The sequence below is a fragment of the Pelodiscus sinensis genome, chromosome 27 (assembly GCF_052426305.1).
Source record: "Pelodiscus sinensis isolate ZL-2025 chromosome 27, ASM5242630v1, whole genome shotgun sequence".
In the NCBI taxonomy this organism is placed as follows: Eukaryota; Metazoa; Chordata; order Testudines; family Trionychidae; genus Pelodiscus; species Pelodiscus sinensis.
The window spans coordinates 1,153,289-1,179,888 of NC_143078.1; the positions used below are offsets into that span (position 1 = coordinate 1,153,289).

Genomic DNA, 26,600 nt, shown 5'->3' on the forward strand with positions numbered 1-26,600 from the left:
CCCATCCTTATACTAGACCTTTCCCTTTCCATTTTATGAGAAACCATCAAATTCCAGTCATATCCCATTGTCCTGACAGAACCAAACCCTGACCTTGTTTATCAGAAGAAGCTTCGTAACAAATTTGGTCCTAGCTTTGACCATTTAAGAGGAATTTTTGAATGGACAGACTCTCAGACAAATGCGCACTTCTAAAATAGATAGTAAAGAAGATACTATAGTAGTGTTCTCCTGCAGCAGTTTAGATCTTACGTTTTCTTACCACTAGAATTAGCTGCTTAACACTTTCACAACAATGACTATATCTTCGTATTCAGATTTTGTTCACTCAAGGTTTTGATTTCAAATAAAATCTGAATTCGTTATTCAAATGCTTCCTACTTAGATGAATAACCATAGTTTGCATCTGGGCCTTGTCGTATTATGGGGAGATGAGCTTTGCCTCTGTCCTTTTGGATCTCGCCCTTAGGATTTACTCTTCCCACTCCCCCAGGATCCACTGAGTCAGCTGGTTGCATAAGGACTTGTGCTTCAGCAATAGGGAAGTGAATGGGTAACCGTTTACAGGCTGCCCCCAACTTGCAATGCGGTTGGTTCCTGGGATAGCGTCTCCAGTTGGGGGCGTTGTAACTTAAACCCACGTTTATGGTAGGCGCTGTCATAAATACGGGCCAAGGATGTAAGTCAGGGGGTTTTGGCCCCTTCCACGCTTTTTTTAAAAAAAAAAAAAAAAAAAAAAAAAGGCCGTAAGTGCAGGAGGTTGCAACTCGGGTCGTCATAAGGCAAGGGTTTCCTGTACCTAGAAATCATCATCCCTAGTGGCCCCATGAGATGGAAGTCAACAGTCTTTTGTGGGGGGGAGAGTGCGCCAGCCCAGCCATGGTGGAATGGCCTCCATGCCTGCCCCCGTCTAATCGGTTAACTGATTAACTATGATTTTACATCCCTAGTCTACAGTACCTCAGTTCTCTTGTATCGCTATTGTAGCATAGGTGTCTTAGAACTATGGTGTGTCTTACAAGTTTCTTCTTGGTATGCTATCTTCAGATTATGGAGGAGGAATACGAAATCAGTGTGGACTGAGTCAGTGGCTGCTGGTTTCTTAAGCCCTGTTGTAGGGAATGATGCTTTAAAGAAGGCACTTACAGGCTGAGTTTGCCCTCAGCCTACAGATGATGTGGGAATATCCTAGAAATACAGTGCTAGAAGGGATTTTGAAGTTAGCAATAGTAGCACCCTGCACTCTAACCTGGAAGAGACCTTGCAGTAACTTGACCTAAGGTACATCTCAGCTACATCATTCACATAGCTGGAATTGAATAGCTTAGGTCAATTTATGCAGTAATGTAGATGTATTCCTAATTTGACAGCGAACCAGTGCGAACTACTCAATTAATAGTGTTGCAGGGTAACTTGTGCTCTAAATGATTTGTAGAAACATTTGCATTAGCTTTTTAAAAAGGCATTCCTACTGTATGTTCAATCATTCCCGTGTGTATTAGTTGTTACTGGTCTTTTCAAAAGTTTCTAATTGTATAAAGACTAATCAACAAGCCTCCTTTGCTATTGGTACAATTGTAAAACTGACTAAACCTAAAGTGCTGGCAAATGAATCATATTAATTTCAAAGGAAAGGATCAAACGTACGTGACATTGTTCATTCACTTGGTATTGAGCAAAGCAAGGTTACCGTTTCAGTGTTCTATATAATAAAAATTGAGACCTTTTTAGGGAAGTTTTACTGGGTCTACAGAGACCATCATGAGTTGGACACACTTCTGTCCTGACCCTGGTTTGGATTCCCAGGAAATCCACCTCCAGACCAAAAATGGGGGAAACTACAGTGCAGCTGTAAAAGCAGATAATCTTGTTTAACATGGAAGAAACCTGTACAGTTAAGGTAGTGCCCAGTAGTAGGAATTTATGAGAAAGGTCCATGATATCCTTACTGCCAGTCATTTTGAGTGTCTGTTTTTGTTTTGTTTTCCTTCTCCAGTATGAAGTGTAACAGAACAGAATTTACCACCTGAAACTGCTGCTTCACGTTCAGATCAGGAAAGGAACAGGCCACATTGTAACAACAAAACAAGACCAAAGAAGAGTAAAACTACACTGAAGACACAACACTTGATCTGAAACAAGAAGTTTGTGCCTACTCAACAGCTTCAGAAGAGCACGTCCCAACGCTGCTAGTAGTCTTTGTTTTCTCCAGTGCTGCACTGAAACTCCCCAGTGCAGCGGCAGTTATATTCTTTATTAGCTCAATAGATCATTTTCCTCTCACTGTCTTTTTTTTTTTTAATAATAGCAATCGTCATACTTTGAAACGTGTGCTGAAACAGAAGAATCAGCGAATACTACTGAAAGTGCAATATTTGAATATCACTGCGAGGTTGGTGAATGTACTATCTCTATTAAACAGTCGTAGATGGTTCTGAACTAAATCCTTCAATTTGGCATCTAACAAGTTGCATTAACAAATTTTTGCTGTTGCAGAGACGAGTCCTTGTTGCTTCTAAATGTATGAGGGTAGAATTAAAACCCAATTGTGCTTCTACTTAAAACTGTGTATGGGCTCTCAAGAATTGTCAGATGATGTGGGAATATACACATATTGTAGCTCCTGTTCATTTGACTAATAATGTAAAGCAATCTTACAAATGTAATCACTTCCCCAAACTCCTGCAATTTATCCAGATTTTTCTTGAAATATCAGTTGATTCTAATGCTTGGAATCTGATTCTTATTAAATAAAATTCCTGTTTTCCTCAAATGCTTATATTGCAGCAGTTGATAGTGACCCCTCCTGAAAACTAGCAGGCTAGATACACAAGATGCCTTTTTGGGGGGGGGTGGGGGGGTGGAGAGTAACTGCGGGTCCAGTCTAGCAAAAAGCACCTGGCTTTTGATTGTAGAAAACAGTCCAAGCTTCATTAGAGTACAGCAATTCCAGACTGTTTCTGACCTGGCTCTTGTGTGGAGCAGCTGCAAAAGCACATGGCTGTCTGGCTTGTTATATGCAGCATTAAGTTGAAATAGACTTAGAAATATGTCACACTTGGAAAGAATTTGTTGGATTTTCCATGCTGTCTTCACTCCTAATCAATACATTTAGTGTCAGCCTGGACAGCACACTTCCAGTTGGGACTGAATGTATCCTCTTTTGGTCAGACGTGTGTGTGTTTGCCATTTTAGAAATAGTCTTAAAATTAATCCCAGATCATAAGAATGGCCATACTGGGTCAGTCTAGCCCAGTAGCCTGTCTGCCACCAGTGGCCAGCACCAGGTGCCCCTGAGGGGCTTGACCAAAGACAGTGTCTTTTGGGAACTTTTATCAGTGTCAGGTGTCTTCCACCCTCACTATTTCAGAATAGGCTAGTAGTTTCATTCTGGTCTCCCTACCACTTTGACCCTATTGGTCGTTTACTGGATTCCAGCTCCTCTTTGTTTTAACTATATTTTAGTGTTAACACCTTCTAAATATTTCCCGTTTATTGGTTTTTTTAATTTTCTGTTGAGGCTGTGTGCATGACAGAGGAAGTTAGTATGTGGGTTTGCCAAATAATTTGATCTGGGCTTGCAAAAACAAGACTAGTGTCACCTTAGATTCGCAAATTTATTATGGCATAAGATTTCATATATTGCATCTCACTTTGTCAGATGTACAAAGTGAGCTGCAACTCAGAAAAGCTTATGCCCTAATAAATGTTAGTCTTTAAGATGCCACTGGACTCCTAGTTAATGTCAGCAAAAACTAACAGCTACTGCTCCGAAATGGGTCTGGTGTAGGTTTATGGCAGATGGGTCATTACTACAAGGTAGGACTGTACAGAGCATTCTGATCGTTGTGTTTATAGAATAAAGGTATTTAGCAGATCTGTCTGAATATACCCAGATTATAGTTTTGAAGCTTCTTGTAATTTTAGAATTTGCCTTTGGAGCTAGTGCGGTAGTGGTAAGTGACATTTGATATTATCTCCATGAGATCATGAACTAGTGCATTTTGGCATTACTACTAGAAACCCCTTACATGTGTTCTAAAGCTTGTACTACTTACTAACTTTTAAACTGTGCATGTGACTGTAAGTCTTGTGTTAAGATTTAGTTGATGGGAGCACTTGACTCCCCTGGATCTCTGGTTTCATATTGGAAACAACTTAATTGGTCATAGAAGTTATGAACCTTGGTTATTACTGAGTTCAGAAATTGTAACAGTCTTTACAAGATTAAGATAAAGTGGTCAGGTTTTCTTAAAGAACAAATCTATACATCATTCCGTGACATTAGAAAGCTATAGAAATTGCAGCGTCCTAAAATTCTACTATTCTGATATAACTGCATATGAAATGTTTCCTGTCGTGGTCCCCTAAGGAAGTTAAGACTGTGTTGAAGCTGCTTGATGGAATTACTGTTTTTACAGAAGGAAAGTGTTCTCTCCCATTGATCCAGACCTGTTGTATTCAGTTACAAGTTCTAATGGGGTAACAACGAAACCTGGGGTAGTTGGCTATTGAACAACTGTTCTTAAACTCTAGATGAAATATGTAAATAACGTTTACTATAAATTATTAGTTTGCAGTATTTTCACTTGAACCCAGCTTCATGGAAGAACAGATCTTTACATTACATTCTTCAAGGCTTTTTAATAAAATGCTAAGTATGCCTAAGATAAATTAACTGCATAAACTAAGGCTTGTGGCAGAGTTGCTGGCCACTGTACTATAGCAACTGGAGAAGAGCATTAAATTCCTGAGCAATAGAAAAGTTCATCTTGTTCTTGACATTACATGAAGTCCTGCAGAAAGCATACCACTTACAGTTCCCAGTGAAACTAGATGAAGTTTCAGGTGTCCAGCACCTCTGAATGTATCCTGTATTCTGTGCTCCATGTTACAGGGGAGCTTCCATAATGGACAGGGAAAGTTAATAAAAATAGGAGAGGTGCAAAACTCAAGCCTTCCTAAAATTGTAGCTTCTTTCAGACTTAACTAGTCACTCAACTTTCAGATATTCCAATGTATGAGTAACAGTGTATTGTTGGACACAGGATTTGGAGGCACTCTCCACTGACATAGATACAAAACAAAATCTTAGTCCTGTACTCATTGGTAGTGACAGGTTCAGCTTGGAGTGGCAACTACAGCTTCCCTTCAGGTTCATCTGTTCTGCTTTCCTTTTTAAAATAGGACAGCAGATCCCCGTTTAGTCTTGTTGGAGACCATACTGTATAATGGAAGAAGTCTGAAGATTTATGGGGCTCTACATAGGTTTTTGTAGCCTCTATTGTTACAATTGAGGTTAATTAGTTGCCACAGCTGCTATGTACTAACTCCTGTTCTAGAGGTACTTCTGTACTCGTCTCCAATGTTTATCCCTTTGTGACCTCTAGCTTTTGTGGGACCTGACTATTCTGCAAGTTTGAGCCAACCTGTAAATGGAAAGAAAATGAAAATGTGGGACTATAAACAGTCACACATGATTTTCTTGAAAACAATGGAGTAAACCTGTGCAAACTACTAAAATGTGGATTTACTATTTGTGTGAAGTTCTAATTGAACCTCTTACAGGATATACACTTGACTAACAATGACTTGCATGTGTTCAAAGTTGTGCTAAATATTGACGAGTTATAATGTACTATGTTATCACAGCTGTGAGATGGAGAACCATTATACTGTGTCATCAGATCCTCTCCCCCCTCCTGCAGCTCCCCCTCCTTCTCTTCCTTTACCTTTCTCTTCATCTTCTACCTCATCTGGGTCTAAAAAGCAGAAGAGGACCCCCCTGTATCAGAGATCTGTAAGTCAGGGCAGCGGTTTATACATCTGTTTTGTCTTTATAGCGCGGGAGTCTCAGGGGCTAACTACTCTGCACAAACATTCTTACCTTTCAACTTTTCTAATATCAGCCCTTTTAGTACAGCATCCAGTTCCTTCTGAGGTAGTTGGAAACCCTACCTGCTTTATTTTCCTGTATCTGTTTCAGAAACTTCTACCTCGTGAACATGTCACTTCCCCTCTCCCTCAGTTTGATGCGGGCTGTGTGTAATTGCCACTTGGTCCGAGTCATCCAGTGGGGATGGATATTACTGACTTTGATTATTTCCTAGTATAAGCTACGGTATCTGCCTTAAATCTTAAGCTATAAAATGAGGCGCTGGGATGGCTCATAGAACTGAAACAGCACTTAAAGTCTCTGTGTTGAGACCCTTATGACATGCATTGGTGGTTTTTTAAAAAGGAAGGAGTAACATGTGCATTCATGTGTGCTTGCTGCTTCTCTACAGGACTTGAATCTCCTTGGTTAGCAATAGTTCACAGATGGGAAATCATGTCAGTCTTCTTATGCCATTACCCATCTTTCTGATGAAGTTTCTCTTTGAGAGAGAACCACAAGCATTAGCTTGCCATGGCTTACTGTAAATTCTACGTAACAGGAAATCCACTATTGTTTTGTGGCTTAAGAAATTTACAGCCAGATTTGTACTACCTTCTCGAGATCAGTAACTTCAGTTTAGCTGGCAAACTGTAATATGCTCTGCTTTTAACTATAGACTTCACTACACTGAGTGACTAATACGCCTTGTAATCCTATTAATGTTAACTAGTTGAGAATGTTATCCTGGTGCTGACATGGATCAGAATATATAGGTATCTGAGGGGGAAAAAAGGAAACCTGCAATCAGTTTCTTAAACAGATACATTGGAAACTGCAACAACTGAAACTTCAACAACTGAAAACATTAAATATAGCATCTCAAACTGCATGTTGATAGACTATTCAAGACAAAGTGCTCTCTGAATTGCACAGTGTTCACTTAGGACCTCGTTTTTATAATAGCAACTAATTTGGTCTTACTTTTAAAACATAGCACACTTCCTCCAAGTTATGGAAGTGTTAAAGTTAAGAGATTCTTTTGGGAGGGGTCTCTCATTGCATTTCTGTAAATCTAAGGAAATGGTTCTTTTAATGCATTTCAAAACACTGTGGTTAAAAAAGGTCTTCCAGAGAAACATTAAAGGGTGGTTTGTTTAACTTTTTTCCTTTGTTCTAACTCCAGTATTGAATGACGTTTTTAAACACTGTGCCAGACTCCCACTAACATTTAATTACTATGATGATCCAATTAGTTTTAAATAACCAATGAAAAAAATTTAACTGTCAAATCTATTAATGAAAGCAAGTTTTTTATATATCTATATATAAAAACTTAGTCAAATGGCAAGCAGTAATATAAGAATTTTTCTACTAAGAATGCTCTTAATATGATATTGAATAAAAAAAAAAAAAGCAAAACATGCCTAGGTAAATTAGACTGAAATTGGACTTGATAAGTAAATTTCATGTGGTCATTACAGTATGTAATTGTTAAATCTATTAGTAATGCTCAAAGTTAGGAAACTATCTTAAAATATATTTTAGAGTTCGTCTACCATAATAATTTATTCCAAATTCGACTTGCCTATTGGCCAGTTTTTGTTTTTCATAACTTTTTAACTGACTCTTCACTTCATGTTTATAATGTGCACTGCTGTACAACTTTCAGGGGTGGGGAAATGAAACTTTGTGTTGGAGTAGTTGTAGCTTACCTTTTACTTTTTTTAAATAGATGAGCTTTGATCCAAACCTTCTCCACAACAATGGACACAACGGGTACCCCAATGGTACTTCGGCAGCACTGCGTGAAACTGGGGTTATTGAAAAACTGCTGACCTCTTATGGATTCATTCAGTGTTCAGAACGGCAAGCTAGACTGTTCTTCCACTGTTCACAGTATAATGGCAACCTGCAGGAGCTTAAAGTAGGAGGTAATAAGTCAACTGATAAGATTCTGTGCATTCTAAGTTGAAAATGGCAGTGTTATTCCTTGTAATACAAAGTTTGGACTAGGGATGTTAAACTTAATCAATTGGTCGATCAACTTTTTTCCATCGACTAGTTGATATGTGGGGGGAGCCACAGCTGGGTTAGCTCCTTCCCCCGGGAGCTAACCCCGCTGCCGCTCTGCCTTTTAAATGTATTAAGAGCCGGCAGGCTTTTAATACCTTTAAAAGGCTGGAGTGCAGTGGTAGCTGGCCTGGCTTGTGTCGGGTCCCTGATTCCCAGGTCCTTCCGGGGACCCCCTGCTGCATACCAGCCTTATATGTAAAAAGGCTGAAGCACAGCAGGAGACCCAGTGTGAGCTGGGAATCAGCTGATTTGCAGCTTGCACAGCTCCCCTTCCCCCTGCAGAGACGGTTTTGGGGGGAACCAGCTTTTAAGTCCGCTCCCCATGGCACTGGCTTCTGCTTCTCTCCCCTTGCTGCCTCTGAGGCAGCAATGGAAGGGGGCAAGTGACTAGTGGAGGAACTAGTGAACTATCTGATAGTTGACTAGTGGCTTACATCCGTAGTTTGGACACATGTAACTACCCCTGCAGACAGTTTGACTGACTAAACTGACAATATAATCCAATTTCCCAGTAGAAAGGAAAGTTAAAGGGAGAAGAATTTTTGATAACTAAGACTTTTTTCCAGTAGTGGTGTTCTATCGCTACCTTTTTTGGGGAGGAGTCATGCTGGGACCAACTTAAGTGGCAAGAATCATAGAATATTAGGACTGGAAGGGACCTCGAGAGGTCCTCGAGTCCAGTCCCCTGACCTCATGGCAGGACCCAGTATTGTCTAGACCATCCCTGATTAGACATTTATCTAACCTACTCTTAAATATCTCCAGAGATGGAGATTACACAACCTCCCCTGGAAAATAGGGAGACTATGTACTAACAAGTACTGTAATAACTTTTACCTACTTCCCTTGTCTGGGAGTCTATAGTCTGCATTATTTCTAGATGTAAACCCATTAATTTCAATAATATTACACTAGTGATTGATGATCTTATCTCAGAAGGGAAACTTTATCCCCCACAACTCTACTTAATCTGGCAGTAGAGATTAAAAACAATTTCATAACATGTCTATCATGTAGTCTGGTGTCCAAGTTGTTAGAAGTAGGTTGGATATGGCAGGACTTTAAAACATAGATATTTTAGATCATTAGCAAAAGGGGCAAAACTGAGTGTTATCAGAAGAAACTCCTACCAGCAAAATGGCTCTAAGCAGTAATAACCAAGTTGAGAATTCACTTCTGGTGTTCAGACGTCGGAGAGCTAACGTGTCTAGAATATGGGTTTTTCCTTTTCTTCACGTTGCATTACTTATTTGGCTTTTCTGCTCTTGCTCTCATTTTTTATTGGAAAAAAGACAATGTACCCAGAGGTTGAGAATCTTGTCACTATTGTAGTTTCAATTCTTGCAGATGATGTTGAATTTGAAGTATCTTCTGACCGCCGAACTGGAAAACCCATTGCTGTTAAATTGGTGAAGATAAAACCAGAAATTTTACCTGAAGAACGAATAAATGGACAAGTTAGTTGCTGTGATGTCTAATTTCTATATGCAGATAATTGATATCCGTTTTACTCTAATACAAAAGGACAAATCCCATTTTTGCACGCATAATCTTAATTGCATAAATTTTTCAATTTAAGTTTTTTATCTCTGGCAAAGATTCAGTTTGGGCTTTTATTTAACCCCAAACACTTCTTACAGTCAACAGAAGTACTGTAAGTTTGGGACTTGGCAGCATGGCAACCCCTTGTGGATTACATTTAAAGTGAATCCCTGAGTGTGTAGTAGAGGATATTAAAGTTCAGTTTGTATTGCACAGTGCTGCTCCTGAAATGATTAGCAATGGATTTTTTTTTTTTTTTTGACTGGTAGGTTGTGTGTGCTGTTCCTCACAATTTAGAGAGTAAATCTCCAGCTGCCCCGGGTCAGAGTCCAACAGGGAGTGTATGCTACGAACGTAATGGGGTAAAACTCATGTATTTTACTTAAACTTTTGAGTGACCAACCAGTGTGATCTGTACACAGAAAAAAATGGCACTGTTTTTGAAGTAGACAGTTTAAACTGCAGTTGTCACCCAGTCTTAGAGGAAAAATTAAGAACTACAAACACTAATTACCACAAATAGCGAAACCTCTGACTTCCATATGTTTTTGACAACTTACTCTGCCATAATACCTTTGTTAAATTTAATGTAGCACTAAATACCTAGCTCTAGATTCTTACTAGTAGAATCGTTGTGATTTAATGTCAATATTAACTACTAACTGCTCAGGATCTTTATTTTCTTGGACTTAACTTTTTTTTTTTAAACCCTTTGGAAATGAACTTAAATGTAACGGTATTACTGTGTACAAACCTTTCAACTCAAGTTGCTGGGTATGGACTCAGCAAAACCACTAGCACCAAGGAAGCAAAACGTTTTCGCATGCAACGTTTTCACAATTTCCAATTTCTCACAACAAATGTTGAAATTTAACTGGAAATGGAAAGTAATTAAATGTCACATTGACACGTAATGGTGTTTTAAAGGAAAGTTGCATTTTTCAAATAGAGTAATGCTGGTGAACCTTACTTTTCAGGAAGTGTTCTACTTGACGTACACCCCTGAGGATGTGGAAGGAAATGTACAGCTGGAAACTGGAGACAAAATAAATTTTGTAATTGATACAAATAAACAGTAAGTTGACACTTGTATTTCCTGATTACTTGCTTAATTAACTGTGGTGTTGCAGGGTTGAAAGGGAGGTCATCTGCAATGAGGCAGGACCAAGTAAGCCTAGACCTTCCCTGACAGGTTTATCCAAACTAAAAACAAAAGCCCTCAGATGATGGGTATTCCACAGCTTCCTTTGGAATACTATTATGGAGCTTAATTTACTGTTACAGTTCTTCCATAACAACTCACCTAAATTGTCCTCTCTGCAGGATTAAACCTATTACTACTTGTGTACATGAAGAACAACTGATCACAGTCGGCAGACTCTTAACAAGTGGTCCTGCAGTCCTGGTTTTTTAACTAAACATGCATGGGTGGCTTTTTTCTTTTCCTCAGAGGCAACCTTTGGTAACTTGTTGCTGGCCTCTGGACTCTTTCCAGTTTGTTCACATGTATCCTGAGGTGACACCAGAATTGGACACAATACTCCAGGGGAGGCTTCCCCAATGTTGACCAGAGTTGGAAAATGCCCTCATGTCTGTCTTACAGCACGTGCTGATAAATGGCAGAATATCAGTCATTGACTGTTCGCCCATAATTTCCAGACTTCGGCAGTACTGCTACCTAGACAGTATTTCCCCATTTTGTAACTTTGCATTTGATTCTTTTTCTTTCCTAAATGTAGTATTTGTCTGTACTCAGTTTCATCTGGTCAAATTCAGACTAATTCTCCAATTTGTCATATAAGCTAGTGATTACACACAAGATTTAGACTTGTTTACGAAAAAATTGAAATTCTTTGACTGGGTTGGTCAAAAGTGCCATGTCTCTTTTAAACTTGATAAAAGTAATCTTGTATGTTGGTTCTGACTAGCTAAGAACTGTTGAATTTCAAATCTGGTATTTCTTGCTTTGGTTCAAAGATCTTAAATTACAATTAGGTGTATGTTTAAAGCAAGGAAAGAGTAGCTAATAGACCTTTACTTTTTATTTGGCAAGAGTAGCATATTGTAGTTTCCCCTACCTTGCCCAGTCCAACAGCCAATAAGAAAACTTCATAAAATCTGATAGGATTGACGTTTGTCTTACCAGGCACTGCTTAGGTCCTCTTTGTCATCTTAGTCTATCCTTTTTCCTAGTACTGGTGCTGTAAGTGCTCGTAACATTATGCTATTGAAAAAGAAACAAGCCCGCTGTCAAGGAGTAGTTTGTGCCATGAAGGTAAGTAGTATTTACACAACTTTTTAAAGCTGCTTAAAAGGAGCAATATGTGTTCTGTATAGAAAAGACTGGGCAGCGAGGGCATTTGGAACACTTAAGATGGCTATAGTAATCTGAATTTTCCCATTATTTATGTAAAATTAAAAAAAAATCTTTATGCAAACAGTGCAGTAGCTGTAGATTATCTGTGGGCACAGTTAATCTGTTTCATTGGGTTTTTTTCTCTCATCTCTTGGCTTTATCTGAGAAGTTTGCTTTTTGGCTCTGGTGTATTAGACAGCTAACTGTTTGCTAAACATTGTATGTTCTCTTAGGAGGCCTTTGGATTTATTGAAAGGGGCGATGTCGTAAAGGAGATATTCTTCCACTATAGTGAATTTAAAGGTGACTTAGAAGCCTTACAGCCTGGTGATGATGTGGAGTTCACAATTAAAGACAGAAATGTAAGATTAAATCCCGTTAAATTGAAGGCAAGATTCAAATATAACTATACACAAACGAGTCTTCTAGTAACTTGTACATCTTCCATCTCTGCTTTGATCGGCTTTCTTCTCATAGGGTAAAGAGGTTGCAACAGATGTAAGACTACTGCCTCAAGGAACTGTTATTTTTGAAGATATCAGCATTGAACACTTTGATGGAGTTGTAACCAAAGTAATCCCAAAAGTACCCAACAAAAATCAGGTAAATGTAATATTTCTTTGAGGTCATCTTCCCAACAGCTGCAAGTCTGAAATAGATGAAAGGTCCTAGTTCAGATTGTATAGTGCTACTCTGAGCATTTGTTCTGAAATGTAAAACAGTAAAGATACTGCTGTAGAGTGGTATAAATAAGGATTCTGTATCTAATAGCACAGTTTTCTCTGGCATCTTAGCCCCATAACACTATTCAAAATAAAATTACTAATTACTTCCGTTACTATATAATCACTACTTGTATCTGTAACGATTGCTATCAGTGGGAATGATGAAAGAGCAAGTGTTAAGGGGATGCCTCATTCATAAATACGAACTTGAGAAAGGGACCGTGGTGGGGAAGAATCTTGCCTCTTAGACTAAGTCTGCACTACAGAGTTTTTGCGCAAAAGCTCGCAGAGCGTCCACATGTCAAGCGCATTTTTGCGCAAGTAAAACGAACGGCTTTTTGTGGTGTAGGTATTCCTCCTCCTGTGAGGAATAACTCCTTTTTGCGAAAAAGTTTTCACAAAAAGGCGTGTGTGGATGGGCAAGAGGAAGGAAGAGGAAAAAGCACAAGTGCCCTGCTGGCCATTTTGTCCATAGCATTCACTGCTTGCTTGTGAGAGCATCCAGGTAGTCTGGATGTTCTCTTGCGCAAAAGCGCATCGCTTTTTCCATGTGCTTTTGTCGTGTGGATGTGGTGTTGCACAAGAAGTTTTTGTGGAAGATCTTGCGCAAGAAGCCTATAGTGTAAACATAGGGCAGAGACAAAAGGGGAGGGATCCTTTCATCTGTTGCTGGTTTGAAAAGATGTAGTGGGAGGGATTTTTGTGGGGCGGGGGGAGAACCCCAAACAACATCCAAGGTCCTAAATGTAGGCATCATTTGATTATTTGTCTTTTGAGGAAAGTCTAAGGTGTGTGTGCTTGGTTCCTGACCTTTCAGAATAGCTTGTGTTGCTGTATCCCTGTTGCTTTGGAAAAGTACTCTATCGTAGGGTATGTCTACACTACAAAGTTAATTAGAACTAACGGATGTTAGTTCGAATTAACTTTGATAGGCGCTACACTAGTGCTCCGGTAGTTCGAACTTAATTGGAACTAGCAGAGCGCTTAGTTCGAACTAGGTAAACCTCATTGCACGAGGACTAAGCCTAGTTCGAACTTACTAGTTCAAATTAAGGGCTGTGTAGCCCCTTAATTCGAACTAGTGGGAGGCTAGCCCTCCCCAGGTTTCCCTGGTGGCCACTCTGGCCAACACCAGGGAAACTCTATTGCCCCCCTCCCGGCCCCGGACCCCTTAAAGGGGCACGGGCTGGCTACGGTGCCCGTGCCAGGTGCAAGCCTGCCAGCACCCAGCCAGCAGACCCTGCACCTGGCATGGCTCGAGCCACCCACCCGATGCCCCCCAGCCCTCCCCCTCTTCCCGAGACCAGGCTGGCGGCTCCCGGGAGCTTGCCCGGGACCGCAAGAGGCGGGCACCTGCCTGGTCTAGTGCGGACATCGTGGACCGTGTCCACGACCTCCGCACTAGGGCAGGAGAGCTGCCAGCCTGGCCACCCAGGAGCAGGTGTGCATGAAAATCAAGGTGGTCCACTGAGACCCCCCGACCCTGAGCTTACAATGGTCGTACTGGGTCAGACCAGAGGTCCATCTAGCCCAGTAGCCTGTCTGCAGACAGTGGCCAACCCTAGGGACCCTGTAGGGGATGGACCGAAGACAGTGACCAAGCCATTTGTGTCGTGCCATCCCTCTCCAGCCTTCCACAAACTTTGGGCAGGGACACCACTCTTACCCCCTGGCTAATACCACTCCATGGACCCAACCTCCATGACTTTATCTCACTTCTCTTGAAACTCTGTTCTAGTTCTAGCCTTCACAGCCTCCTGCAGCAAGGAGTTCCACAGGTTGACTCTTTGCTTTGTGAAGAAGAACTTTCTGTTACTAGTTTGAAGCCTGCTACCCATTCCTTTCCTTTGATGTCCTCTAGCCCTTCTATTATGGGAACTAATGAAGAACTTTTCTTTATGCACCCTCTCCATCCCACTCAGTGTGGGTACTCTGGGCAATCCAAGCCAGGACTGCTTTGCAAGCGGGGCACCCCTGAGAACTGTCTGTCCGGGGTGGAGGTCTGGTCCCTTTAAGCACAGCTCTTGGCTAGCCTGAGGCAGCAGCTCCACGCTCTAAGTCCTACTCTGATGCCCTGCCGGCACTGCTTCCGGCCAGCCTTAACCCCGCTTCAGGGTCCACTTAATGTGGACATGCTAGTTCGAATTAGCAAAACGCTAATTCGAACTAGTTTTTTAGTCTGGATGCGCTAATTCGAATTAGCTTAGTTCGATTTAATTAACTCCATAGAAGGTATTAGGGATGTAAGCAACCAGTCTAGACTAGGTTTATTGGGTACTGGAGTCACTAGTCAACTAGTTGCTCTTCCTCCCCATTTCCTCCTCCTCCTCCCCCCCCTCCCCTCCTCCTGCTGCCTCTGTATCAGAGGCACCAATGTGGGGGGAGATGGTGCTGGGGGGAGCCAGCTTAAAAGCTGTTCTCCCCCCGCCGCCGCCCCCCCGCTCCAACTCTGCAACAGTCCCTGCACACTTAGGTTCCCCGCTGTGCCTCTTCCTTTGAAACACACTAGAGCTGTGGCTGGCTCTTGCACATTTCAGAAGAGGAGGTGCAATGGGATTGTGATCTCCCGACTAATCGAGTAGTCAATGGAAATTCCATCAACTACTCTATTAGCTGGTTAATCGAAATTGAACATCCCTAGAAGGTGTCCAAGTTTCCTATTCTCTTCAGGCTAAAGGGACTCCTACACTATCCCTTTATCCCATCTGCATGTCACAGGACTGAATTTAGAAGCAAGTAGACACTTAAGAAGTGCTTGAAAACATTGAATTCTGTTCTGGGGCAAGAGTTGAAGTCTTAACTTCATATAAAATTGATATGTCTGGCAGTAAGTCATTTATGTAGGATATGGGCAGCATGGGTCACTGAATTGCTGTAATCCTGGGCAAGTGACTTAACCTCTGTCTTGGTGTCCCCATATGTAAAACTGAAGTAATACGTATCTTTAAAGAACTCTGTTTGAAATTCTAATTAGTAACTTACCATTACCTCCGGGAATGCTCAGAAGACCAGTTCATATTCAATGAAGTACAAATTAATGAATTTCTTTCAGTGCTCAGTTTAGAGTCTGGAAGGAATGGCTAGTTGATGAAAAATTTCTTTTCCTTTCCCTGTGGTCACCAGAATGACCCATTGCCTGGACGCATCAAAGTTGACTTTGTGATTCCCAAGGAACTTCCATTTGGAGACAAAGATACAAAATCCAAGGTGACTCTGCTGGAAGGTGACCATGTTAGATTCAACATTTCTACAGATCGACGTGACAAATTGGAACGAGCCACCAATATTGAAGTTCTTCACAATACTTTCCAGTTTACTAGTGAAGCTAGAGAAATGGCAAGTATCTGATTTTAAATAGATCTGTGTACGCAGCCCCTCTGCCGCCCACGCCAGCATATGCCTGTGAAGTCTTAAGATTGCTCTGAATTAGGAGTTTTTAACTTGAGAGATTCTAATAGTGTTTCTCAACCAGTGGTACAAGTACCCTTAGGGGGTACTTGAGAGAAGTCAACACAACTGAAATTTGTTGAAAACTTAATCTGTGTTTTACAGCGTTATATTATTTTTGTACTTTTCACACCCAAAACTTTCATTGCCTGCCTGGCTATGATGAAGTTGTTTAAACAAATAGGTTGCAATAGTAGAAAAAAAATTGCATCTGAAAACTGTAGGTACTGAAGGTAACTACAATTTTTTTGAAGGGGTACTTTAATAAAAAAGGTTGAGAAATGCTGTTCTAATATGTTTCTTGATATCCTTCACTGAAATGAAATTTTCAAGAGGTTGTCTTCAAAAAGTGATAAAAATACACTGGGTTAACAAGCCCCCAGATTTTAATGAGTGAAAGGATACTGCCTCTTTAATTATACAGAATAAGGGGTAAAACATTGCTAACTTTGGAGCTCAGCTCAAGGTTTACAAATGGGACAATGTCATGTTGTACATTAAGTACTTAATTTTCACTCTTCACAATGGAGCAAATGCTGCTAACTTTTTTCCAAATGTTAATTTTTTCAGTTGTGAAGTTGGGGGCTTCTGTTAGCTAGCAGATGCAAAGAAAATATTTTTCTTCATTTAGACTAGTTCATTCAAAACTGAGGCACAGATTGGGAGTTTGAGTTAGGTTTTTTCTTCCAGTCTGAATAAAAACAAGGAGTTGCCCATGAGGCAACATCTGCTAATTCTAAAATCTTTTAAAATATCTTTTAGGAACCCAAGAGGTGCAGCTGGGTGCTCAGTGGACTTTTCAGAAGCACCTGTGGGTATCTCTAGGGACTCAAATTCCAGCATACAGGGGAATAATTAGTCAGTTAACTTCCTATGAGAACTTCTTTTGTTTACTGAATCTATTTAAGTGTTTGCTACTGAGCGGTCCTGTCTGGGGGAAGATGACAGTTGGGAGGGATAGGGGACCCTTGCCCAGTGTTCAAACATCTCACAGCTACCATGGCAAAAAGGAAGCCAAAGACTCGTTACATCTGCTAGGGAACATCTCAATTGTCACACCAGAAGGGACTTGAACCCACAATATCTGGCCTAGGAAGCCTATGCTTTGCCCATTAGGTCACTGGGGCACACTAGTGCTAGTAAAAAGACAAAAATTCCTGCTTTCAAATGCACATTCCTCAACTTTTAGGTGCCAAATTCAAGTCCTTGGAAGGCACCAGATACTCCAATACTCAGTTGGGAGTATTGTGTCCAGTTCTGGGCACCGCATTTCAAGAAAGATGTGGAGAAATTGGAGAGGGTCCAGAGAAGAGCAACAAGAATGATTAAAGGTCTAGAGAACATGACCTATGAAGCAAGGCTGAAAGAATTGGGTTTGTTTAGTTTAGAAAAGAGAAGACTGAGAGGGGACATGATAGTAGTTTTCAGGTATCTAAAAGGGTGTCATAAGGAGGGAGAAAACATGTTCATCTTGGCCTCTGAGGATAGAACGAGAAGCAATGGGCTTAAACTGCAGCAAGGGAGGTTTAGGTTGGACATTAGGAAAAAATTCCTACCTGTCAGGGTGGTCAAACACTGGAATAAATTGCCCAGGGAGGTTGTGGAATCCCCATCTCTGGAGATATTTAAGAGTAGGTTAGATAAATGTCTCTCAGGGATGGTCTAGACAGTATTTGGTCCTGCCATGAGGGGGGACTGGACTTAAAAAAAAAAAAAAAATCACTTAGAAAAGTTATATGCCAGATAAGTACCCCCCATCACTCACTCTGCACACCCACTTGGCTCCTGCCCAGCTGCTCCTGCACCCTCCTACAAGCCCTTTCCCACACACACTGATTCCCTCAATCTACTAGCCCAGCCCCCCACCCAGGCTCTAGTGTGTGGGGAGGGTCTTTCTGCTTCTCAGTTGGAGGCCACATCAGTGAAGTACAGGCAGTCCCCAACTTACGCGGATCCGACTTATGTCGGATCCGCACTTACAAACGGGGCTTTTCTCACCCCCGTGTCCTCCGGGGCGAGAAAACCTTCTCCCGGTCTCCCTGGTCTCCTGGGGGGGGGTTCAGCAAAGCTGCTGGACCCCCCCCCTCAGCAGACCAGGGGGACAGGAGCAAAGCCGCGGAGCACGCCCGCAGCGGAACAGCGGAACAGCGGAACAGGGAGACGAAGCAAAGCCGTGGAGGACTTGGGCGGTCCCGCCACCCCCGTCTCCCTGGTCTGCTGGGGGGGGGGGGGGGGGCAGCTACTGCCCCCCCCCCATCCCCCCGCACAGCAGACCAGGCTTTTCTTGCCTACCCCTGGGGTAGAGCAGCTGGGGGCTGCCGGGTTGGTCCCGCAGCGCCACTCAGGACCAACCGGGCAGCACCCCAGCTGCTCTACCCCAGGCGTCCCAAGTCAGCCGCTGCTGAAACTGACCAGCTGCTGACTACAGGAAGCCCAAGGCAGAGTTGCTCTGCCCCAGGCTTCCTGGAATCAGCCGCTGATCAGTTTCAGCAGCAGCTGACTTGGGGACGCCTGGGTTTCTTAAGTTGAATCTGTATGTAAGTCAGAACTGGCATCCAGATTCAGCCGCGGTTGAAACTGATCAGTTTCAGCAGCGGCTGACACCAGTTACGACTTACATACAGATTCAACTTAAGAACAAACCTACAGTCCCTATCTTGTACGTAACCCGGGGACTGCCTGTATTCTTTTTTGCTTCTCGCTTTAGTACATCCCCGGACAGATTCCTCCTCCTCCTCCTCTTTCTCGCCTTCCCCCGCCAATGTGTCAGTGGCCCCTGACCCATAAAGGGTTCCCCACCCTTCCTATAGACAGTTGAAAAGGAATTTATTCTGGCTTTCATCATAACTTTGGGGAAGTTGCTTGGGCCGCCATATAATGTAGCATCTCCAGTCCAACCAGACACCTATGCTAGAATTCAAGGTGATCTGGCTTTAAAATCTTTACTTTGGCTGTAAGTCCTGACATGCATTTTTCTTACGTTATGGAAGTGGGTTCAGAGGAGCTACCTCTTTGTATCAATGTTAACATGTTCATTGAGTAAACAAATAGTACCCAAAGACTTGGAACTTAATTATTTTATTAATAACACTCTTACGTTGTTGGTCATAACTTTTGAGGTGCTGAGTGACATCTGGCACTCAGGGTAGTCTGTGCAAATGGTGGTTACTTCATCTGCCTGGTTGGTCTCTACTTCTGCTGTTACTAGAAGAATACCATGTGCACAGTTGTGTTTATTGCAGAGAGTGGATTAGCAATGGACAATCTCTTAACCAGTTACATAACCAGGTTCAGGCATGGGGGAGGTAGGCTGGAGAGGCTTTCCTACCCACTACCTCCTGATGCAGGTGGGGGCTGCTTTCACTGGTTAACCTTCTCCGGGAACCCTCATCAGTGAAGGGTGAGGTTTACTAGTTAACCATTAACACCCACAGAGTGGATAGTTAAGTATTCAGGGTCTGAACTGAATCCAAACGATTTGGCAGAAATTAACAATTAATTACCTACAGGAAGACCTGCATAACTTTGTGTTTAAATACTGTTTGACCCTTTTGGAACGTTCCTGAAAATACCCTTGGACCTGAGCTGAAAACACATTGTTGAATACCAAGTTTCTCACAGGGATTGATGATTGTCTTGAAATTCATCCTTTGTAAAAACAAGTCGTTTTGAGTGCTTAATTTCTGAAATGGTACTTGTATTAGACAGTGGAAATCTATTCTCTTTTGGGATGTTTTTCTTCCCAGATAGAATTGAGAATTCAGTACTAGTCTCTCATATCCCTTTTTGGAGCGAAGGTCTTCAGTGAGAGGAAACTGGAGTTCAATAGTAATGAACAACTTGGGGGTTTCAATTTGCTATGCATCATACCTTTGTTTTTTCTGCTGGTTCTTGTGATTGTTTGGTCGTAGGCAGGTTCTTCACCAAGGTAAAATAGTTCTGGCAGGTATGATCCAGGCATTAGTTGTGAGGTCCTATACTGACTGCTCATGAGTCCAGCATTCCAGAATTGCCCTGAGTTCAGTTAGGGGCATTTGGTAGCTGTATCCGCATCCATCTCTGGCTGTGCATGAATCCTCTAATGCATCTTATTGAGCTGTAGCAGGGACTACTGATCCTCCCTCACTTGAGTCTGTCCGGGGCTTGCAGAGATGGTTCTTGAGCCTTGAAGGTGATAAGCGGTATCTTGGAAATTTGGTACTTTCACTATCTCTTGAGACTCCATTCGAAGTGGCTTCTCGGGCAGAAATGCTAATGATACTGACTTAAGTAGCAGATTCTTTTTTTTTTTTTTTTTTTTTTTTAAGAATACAGCGAGATAGGATGGATTTTTTTTTTTTTTAAACCCTTACCCCAAGTTTCAACATGAGATGGCTTCTGAATGCCATCTCAACCTACAACTCTGAGAGTTTATAACTTTTGTCCTTGGACCCACCTTCTAAAAGCTGTTACTGCTAGTTTCCCACAACAGGATCTAGATCAGCAATTCTAAGAGGAGACAGATGCTTCCTTACACTGTAGTTCTAGGTGATTGCATATAAACACCCATATTTTCACTCATCTCCCTTTTCAGAGACTGAGGTGCAAAAAAAGGTTTTTTTTTCCCATTTTGCATCTTTTCTTGTCGCTGTGTTGAAGTGCTGTGATCTACAAAGGAGCATGTGCATATACCAGCAGTCGTTCTTACAAGGCTCTGACCTTGCACTAGTTATTGTACACATTCCAGAAGTGCAGCTCTGTGCAGACAGACATGTAAGGTCTCCAATTACTTTTCACTGGCCGCAGCAACTGACCAAGTCCCTTGTGTGTCCCCAGGGAGTGATTGCAGCAATGAGAGATGGCTTTGGCTTCATTAAATGTGTTGACCGGGATGCCCGCATGTTCTTTCACTTCAGTGAAATTCTGGATGGAAACCAGCTCCACATTTCAGATGAAGTAGAGTTTACTGTGGTTCCTGTGAGTAAAAATACAACTTTTTAAATACTAATATAAGTTTTGAGTTCACTTTAAAATATTGTGGGTCTTGTTTTCTAGGATATGCTGTCTGCCCAAAGAAATCATGCTATAAGGATTAAGAAGCTTCCTAAAGGCACGGTTTCATTCCACAGCCAGTCAGATCACCGCTTTGTGGGCACTATAGAAAAAGAAGCCACAGCTGCCAAAGCCACTAGTCCAAATAAAAGCAAAGAGAAGGTAATGCTATTTCTCTCTAGGTATGAATTAGGTAGTTCGTTTTCTGTCCTGAACTATGAATGTTAAATATCGATTAATTGAATAGTCGATTAACCTCATGAATGCCTATCGGTTAGTCGACTGTTCTATAGTCCCTGAGTGTGGGGCCAGTAGCCAGTGTACTCCAGCCCCACTCCCTAGGGTCCTCTATCAGAGGCAGCAGTGCAGGGTTCCAGATGGGTGCTGGTTTGTAAGGGGAGCCAGTTTGAAAACCAACTCCCCTCACGAACCGGGTGGCAGCAGCCCCTGGCCCAGGGTGTGTCTGAGCTCCTGGCACAAGCCAGCACTGAGCCAGGTTGCTGGCCAGCCTGTTAAAAAAAACTTGGGGGAAGGGGAAATGCATGTAGTCAATAGCACTAACTGATAAGCTTTTGCTTATCGGTTCATCTGTTAACTACGCTGTTGCATCCTTGCTTTGAACTGAGGACACACTTACAAAATATGTATAAATTTCTGGAAATATTTGACTAATCACATGTGAGTATACTGTGTGGCTAATGGTATTTGTCTGAAGCTGAGTAATGCAAGTTGAACTTCTGGCTCTTAGAAGGGATGTAGCAGCTGAAAAGATTAGTTCGTCTTGTGTAGGATAATTATCTTTAGGGCCTTGTGGGAGACTTCTCAGTTAGTGGTAGTTTTTCAGCAAGTTTGTTTGAATTTGTCAGAGCACAGTGGTAGAGCAGGCATGCCTTGAAGTGTTTAAAATTGCACCACCGAAAGTGACAGTGCTCAGTATTTCAAATAGGCATTTTGCTGAGTACTGACACGTGCCCATTGTAAACATGTTGTATTGGTAAACTATGTTTAACTGATAGAAATAGTCCACATTTTATGCCATTTTTAGGTTCTGAATTATGGTGGCCATTTTGTTACTGGCTACTGAACAGCATCTTATAAAACAAATGTTGCCCAAGGCTCTTAAAAAGCATGCATTTGCCAGTTAATTTGTCTGATAATGAATCTCGCTATTTCTCTTTAGGAACCTGAAGATGGACTAATCGTGTACGATGATTGTGGAGTGAAACTGACCATTCCGTATCAGGCCAAGGATGTGGAAGGATCTACTAACCCTCAAATAGGAGATAAGGCAATATAACCAAGTTGTATATGATCTTTCTTTGTCACCTTTGCTTTACCTAGCTATTTGGGGTCAAAAATAAGTTCCAAAGAGTGAAGAATGGTATATCTGTACTGTTATGCGTTCCCTTGCCCATTTTGGTATTCAGAACACTTCAAACAGGTGAAGTCACTTTTTTTCCTCCTTATACAGAAGATTTCTGAAACTGTTGAGATGTGCTTAATCTGAGTTATGCATTGCTTTATTGGTATTTATTTAGAGGGTATCATGCATGTAATTGGTGCTCAGTTGGAAAGAGATTATGTCCATAGAGGGCCTATACTAATTCAGCCAAATATACATGGGACAACTGTTTCCCTGTTTTTTCCTATGAAGATTGGCCTAAAAGGAGATGAATGAAAGAAGATTTTATGCTAAGTGGGTTTGAAGGAGAGGGAGTGTGCTTGTTGGTAGTGTGGGGGAGGCTATTCTTACTGTAAGTGGTAGTACAAGAGGCATAGAGCAGGCAGAGGATACCAGTGAAGTTCTGGAAGGCAGCCACAGTACAAAAAGAGGGGTGGCATATCATGAAGACACTACTTGTTCAAGCTAATTAACACCCTTTCCTCCACAGGGCCTAAACAGAAATGAAGCTTGGGTGTCACAATTGTAGGACAGGGAGCTGAACTATAGGGAATTTGTGCCTTGTATGTAAAAACTTGATAGGGCATGTTTTGTGGTTAGCTTGCATTTAGCAAAAGCTGCTCACAGCTTAGGGAAGTCCAAGGGGAGCCTATGGCAGTAGATGTGAGTAATGAGCAGATGTCTGAAGAGCAGCCATCAACCCCACACGTAGATGATAAAAGGTCTGTAGTGCTGAGTATCCATAGCCATACTGTATAGCTTTATTTTGGACATTTAAAGCCTTGATAGTAGTTGCTTATCTGATCCAACTACTTTAATCACTTATGGATGGCCATATGGTCACTACTAGACCATGGCCAGATAATGAGCCCTTCTTTCTCCCGCTGCCCCCCCATAACTCCAATTATTAGGGCTGAATGTGTGGGTACTTCATTTCTGAGGCAGGCCGTATGATCAGAGAATGCCATCCAGTTATGACAGAAGGTGACTTGGTTCTTCTTAAGGCCTGTTCTCAGTGGGCTTCCCCGGGCTCCTAAAGGAAGAGGGTGAAGGCAGGACAAGATTGCTGAGCAAATGGCTTGGACAGCTGTGAGGAGGGCTTGGGGATGTTTCCCTTGTGGAATCATTCCTGGACTGAGGACTTTTTTCCTGGGGTGGACTCCACCTTAATAATAAGGAAAACAGACTTCTGGGACAGAGGTTGGCACAACTGATTAAAAGCTTTAAGCAAGGAATTCAGGGGAGATGTTGGGAGATGCTAATGTTGAGAGGGTGGAAAGTCAGTTTGGATGAAACACTGGGGAAAGGAACTGGGTAGGCAAATGGACAAGAGGAAAGCTAGCGACATAACAGGTAGGCAATACTGGGAGTAAAACGACTGCATGTAATTAGACAGGGAATCTGGGTGCAGGCAAGCAGAAACTGCTAAGGAGTCTTGTGCACTGGTTTAAGGAACCTGTGTAACACAATGGAGGAACTAAAACAAATGGGGCAGGTACAGAAACCAACTATTATACTGATCATGGAAACATGGTGAAAGAGTAGTCGTGATTTTAATATAGCTATTAAAGGATATGCGCTAGTCAGAAAAAGACCCAGGAAAGGGTGGTGGAGTAGCACTGTACATTAATGAAGAAGTAGACTAAAGAAATTTAGAAGAGATGGAATGGATAAAATGTAACCTGGGTCAAAATCACTTGAAAGAATGGGAACAGAGGCTCCATTGTGTAGTGCTTGTGCATAACAATTTTAGGGTTGGTATTGGTAAGTCTTGGGGACTTGAGGAGAACTGGTTATAGAGGGTAAACTTGGTTGGAGTGATAGTGAATAAAAAAATCTGCCTCAAACTGGGGTCCTTGATTTTGAAATGGCAGCCTTTAAAAATTAAGGGAAGTAGACTTCTTTAAAGAACTCAAAGGATCTGAATATTGGAAGTTTGAAATTAAAGTATCAGAAGCCAGCATCCCAGGCAAGGAGGAAAAAACTCATAGGGCTGTATTGCCCATCACACTGGATGACAAAGCATGTCAAAGGCGTGATGAGAGGTGGATCAGCAAGTAAGACCTCCAAGAGGCAGCTTTCAAGTAAACGGGAAAGGAAAGTTAAGAGCTGCTAGAAGCCAAGCAGATTTTGGATCTTTCATAAGAAATTAAAGCTGGTAGCAAAAGATTCTGTGGCCATATTTTTTATAAAAGGAAGAAATGGAAGTGCTAAGCAATGAGAACGGAATGGAGATCATAGATCTATGTATGGTCCGATGCCTGAACAAACACTTCGCCTCAATTTGTAACAGGCATAGAGAGGCTTTGGGGCAGTGGCAGGGTGATGTTGGGAAATAAAGAAGTAGAAACCGCCACATCTGAGGTGGAAGCCTGACTCTCACTCAATGGGATCATGTCCTCAGGCTTGGATAATCTCCATCTAGGAATATTAGAGGAACCCGCACATAAAATGGCAAGTCCAAGAACAAGGATTTCTAACAAATCTGTAAACCCAGGGACTGTTCCCCAATGACTGGAGAAATGCAAATACAACACCTGTATTTTAAAAAAGAGAAAAATAATCTAGGAAGCCTCAGGCCCATTAGTTTCACCTCAGCTCATAGAACTAATTTTGAAAGGTCAGTTGAAGAAATACACAGTAATTAGGATACAATACTGTCTTGTTTTACAGAGATCACCATGATCTTTCTTTGAGAAATTAACTTACTTCCTTTAGAAAAGGAAAATGCAGCAGATCTACCTGGATTTCCATAAGGAATCGGGGGGGAGGGATTGTAAGTTGGAGAAGGTGGAGATGAATGCAAGAATCAAAAGATAGATAAGGAACTGGTTAAAGCAGAGACTACAGTGGGTCATGCTGAAAGATAACTGCCAGTAGAGGGGAAGTTTCTACTGCAATTCTTCGAGGATCAGTCTTGGACCAATTTTTAACATTGGAAGTGTTGCCAATATAGAAGAGCACTGAACTATCCTGAGAGAAGATTTGGACAACTTTGAAAACTGGAGTAATAGAAATTGGATGAAAATTGATGATGCAAAATGGTGGAGAAGCACTAATAAGAACTTGGAGAAAGTTGCAGATACCAGCTGAAAGCAACAATGGAGGAGAGAGACCTGGATGAACTGGTCCTATCACAAGATGACTGAGCCAACAACATGATTCTGCTCATCTCCTGCATTCAAGAAAAATGAATTCAAAGTGGAACAGCTGCAGAGAAGGACTACTAGGATGACCAAAAGAATGGAAGAACCCACCTTAAAAGAAGAGACTAATAAAACAAAGGATGAGAGGAAATGGATTGCTGTGTAGAAATACATCAGAACAATAACTATCAGGGAGAGAGAGGAGTTACTTTAAGTTGAGGGCTGGCGATGGCAAAGAAGAAATGGATGTAAACTTGCCATCAACAAGTTCAGAATCCTTGATCTAATTTCAAGTCTGGCTGTTGGAGTATGGATTTGAACAGCTTTTTAAGCTGGGTAGTACAGGCACAAAACAACTTGTTGAAGATTGTGCTTCTAAAGTTTGCCTAAAATTGCATACAACCCATCCGCAGGATGGTCAACAGCTCCTGTGGGCCCTCTGACAAGGTGGGAGGACTCCATGCCCTGACAAGAGACAGGGCATCAGGTGGAAGAGCTGGGCATTGTGCACCCACTGTGGCACCCTCTCCCATTCTTATGCAATGTGAATGTTCATTGGCAGGCCTGCCCATCCATGACTGTTATTCGTAAATATTTGTTCCAAAAGCATGAAATAGGGAGAACTGAGTTGCTACAGAGAATTCTTTCCTTGGTGGGCCTTATCCATGTGCTCGGGGTTTAACTGACTGCTGTATTTTGGAGTTGGGAAGGAATTTTTTTCCCCCAGGTCAGATGGGCAGAAGCCCTCGGGAAATGGGAGGGGGGGTGCCTTTCTCCACAATGTTGCAACATTTTCTGGTTTGTACTAGCCATGTAAGCCACTAGTCGACTGTCTGATAAGCATATGCTTGCTAGTGACTCTACTAGTCACTCTTCCTCCTCCCCCACCCGCAACCCCCCCCCCCCCCGCTCCCTCTATTGGAGAGAGGCAGCAAGGGGGGCAGCAGGAGCCTATGCTGGGGGGAACTGGCTTTTAACTGTCTCTGTGGTGGGGTAGGGG

General features: G+C 42.0%; 1 protein-coding gene across 4 annotated transcripts in view; it reads left to right on the plus strand.

Annotated features, from left to right (window-relative positions):
* Positions 1-2,248: 2,248 nt before the first annotated feature.
* The window catches only part of CSDE1 (cold shock domain containing E1), a 43,247-nt gene continuing 18,895 nt past the window's right edge, over positions 2,249-26,600 (plus strand). The window contains exons 1-13 of one of the 4 annotated variants that reach the window (XM_075909903.2): positions 2,256-2,392; positions 5,653-5,800; positions 7,611-7,809; positions 9,299-9,408; positions 9,763-9,855; positions 10,471-10,568; positions 11,687-11,768; positions 12,083-12,211; positions 12,327-12,452; positions 15,698-15,914; positions 20,841-20,977; positions 21,056-21,214; positions 22,233-22,340. In XM_075909903.2, the coding sequence (XP_075766018.1) occupies positions 5,660-5,800; positions 7,611-7,809; positions 9,299-9,408; positions 9,763-9,855; positions 10,471-10,568; positions 11,687-11,768; positions 12,083-12,211; positions 12,327-12,452; positions 15,698-15,914; positions 20,841-20,977; positions 21,056-21,214; positions 22,233-22,340 (1,599 nt within the window). In that variant the 5' untranslated portion in view covers positions 2,256-2,392; positions 5,653-5,659. Of the gene's footprint in view, positions 2,393-5,652; positions 5,801-7,610; positions 7,810-9,298; positions 9,409-9,762; positions 9,856-10,470; positions 10,569-11,686; positions 11,769-12,082; positions 12,212-12,326; positions 12,453-15,697; positions 15,915-20,840; positions 20,978-21,055; positions 21,215-22,232; positions 22,341-26,600 lie in introns of all 4 variants that reach the window. The other 3 variants (XM_075909906.2, XM_075909905.2, XM_075909904.2) reach the window with 3 other exon arrangements.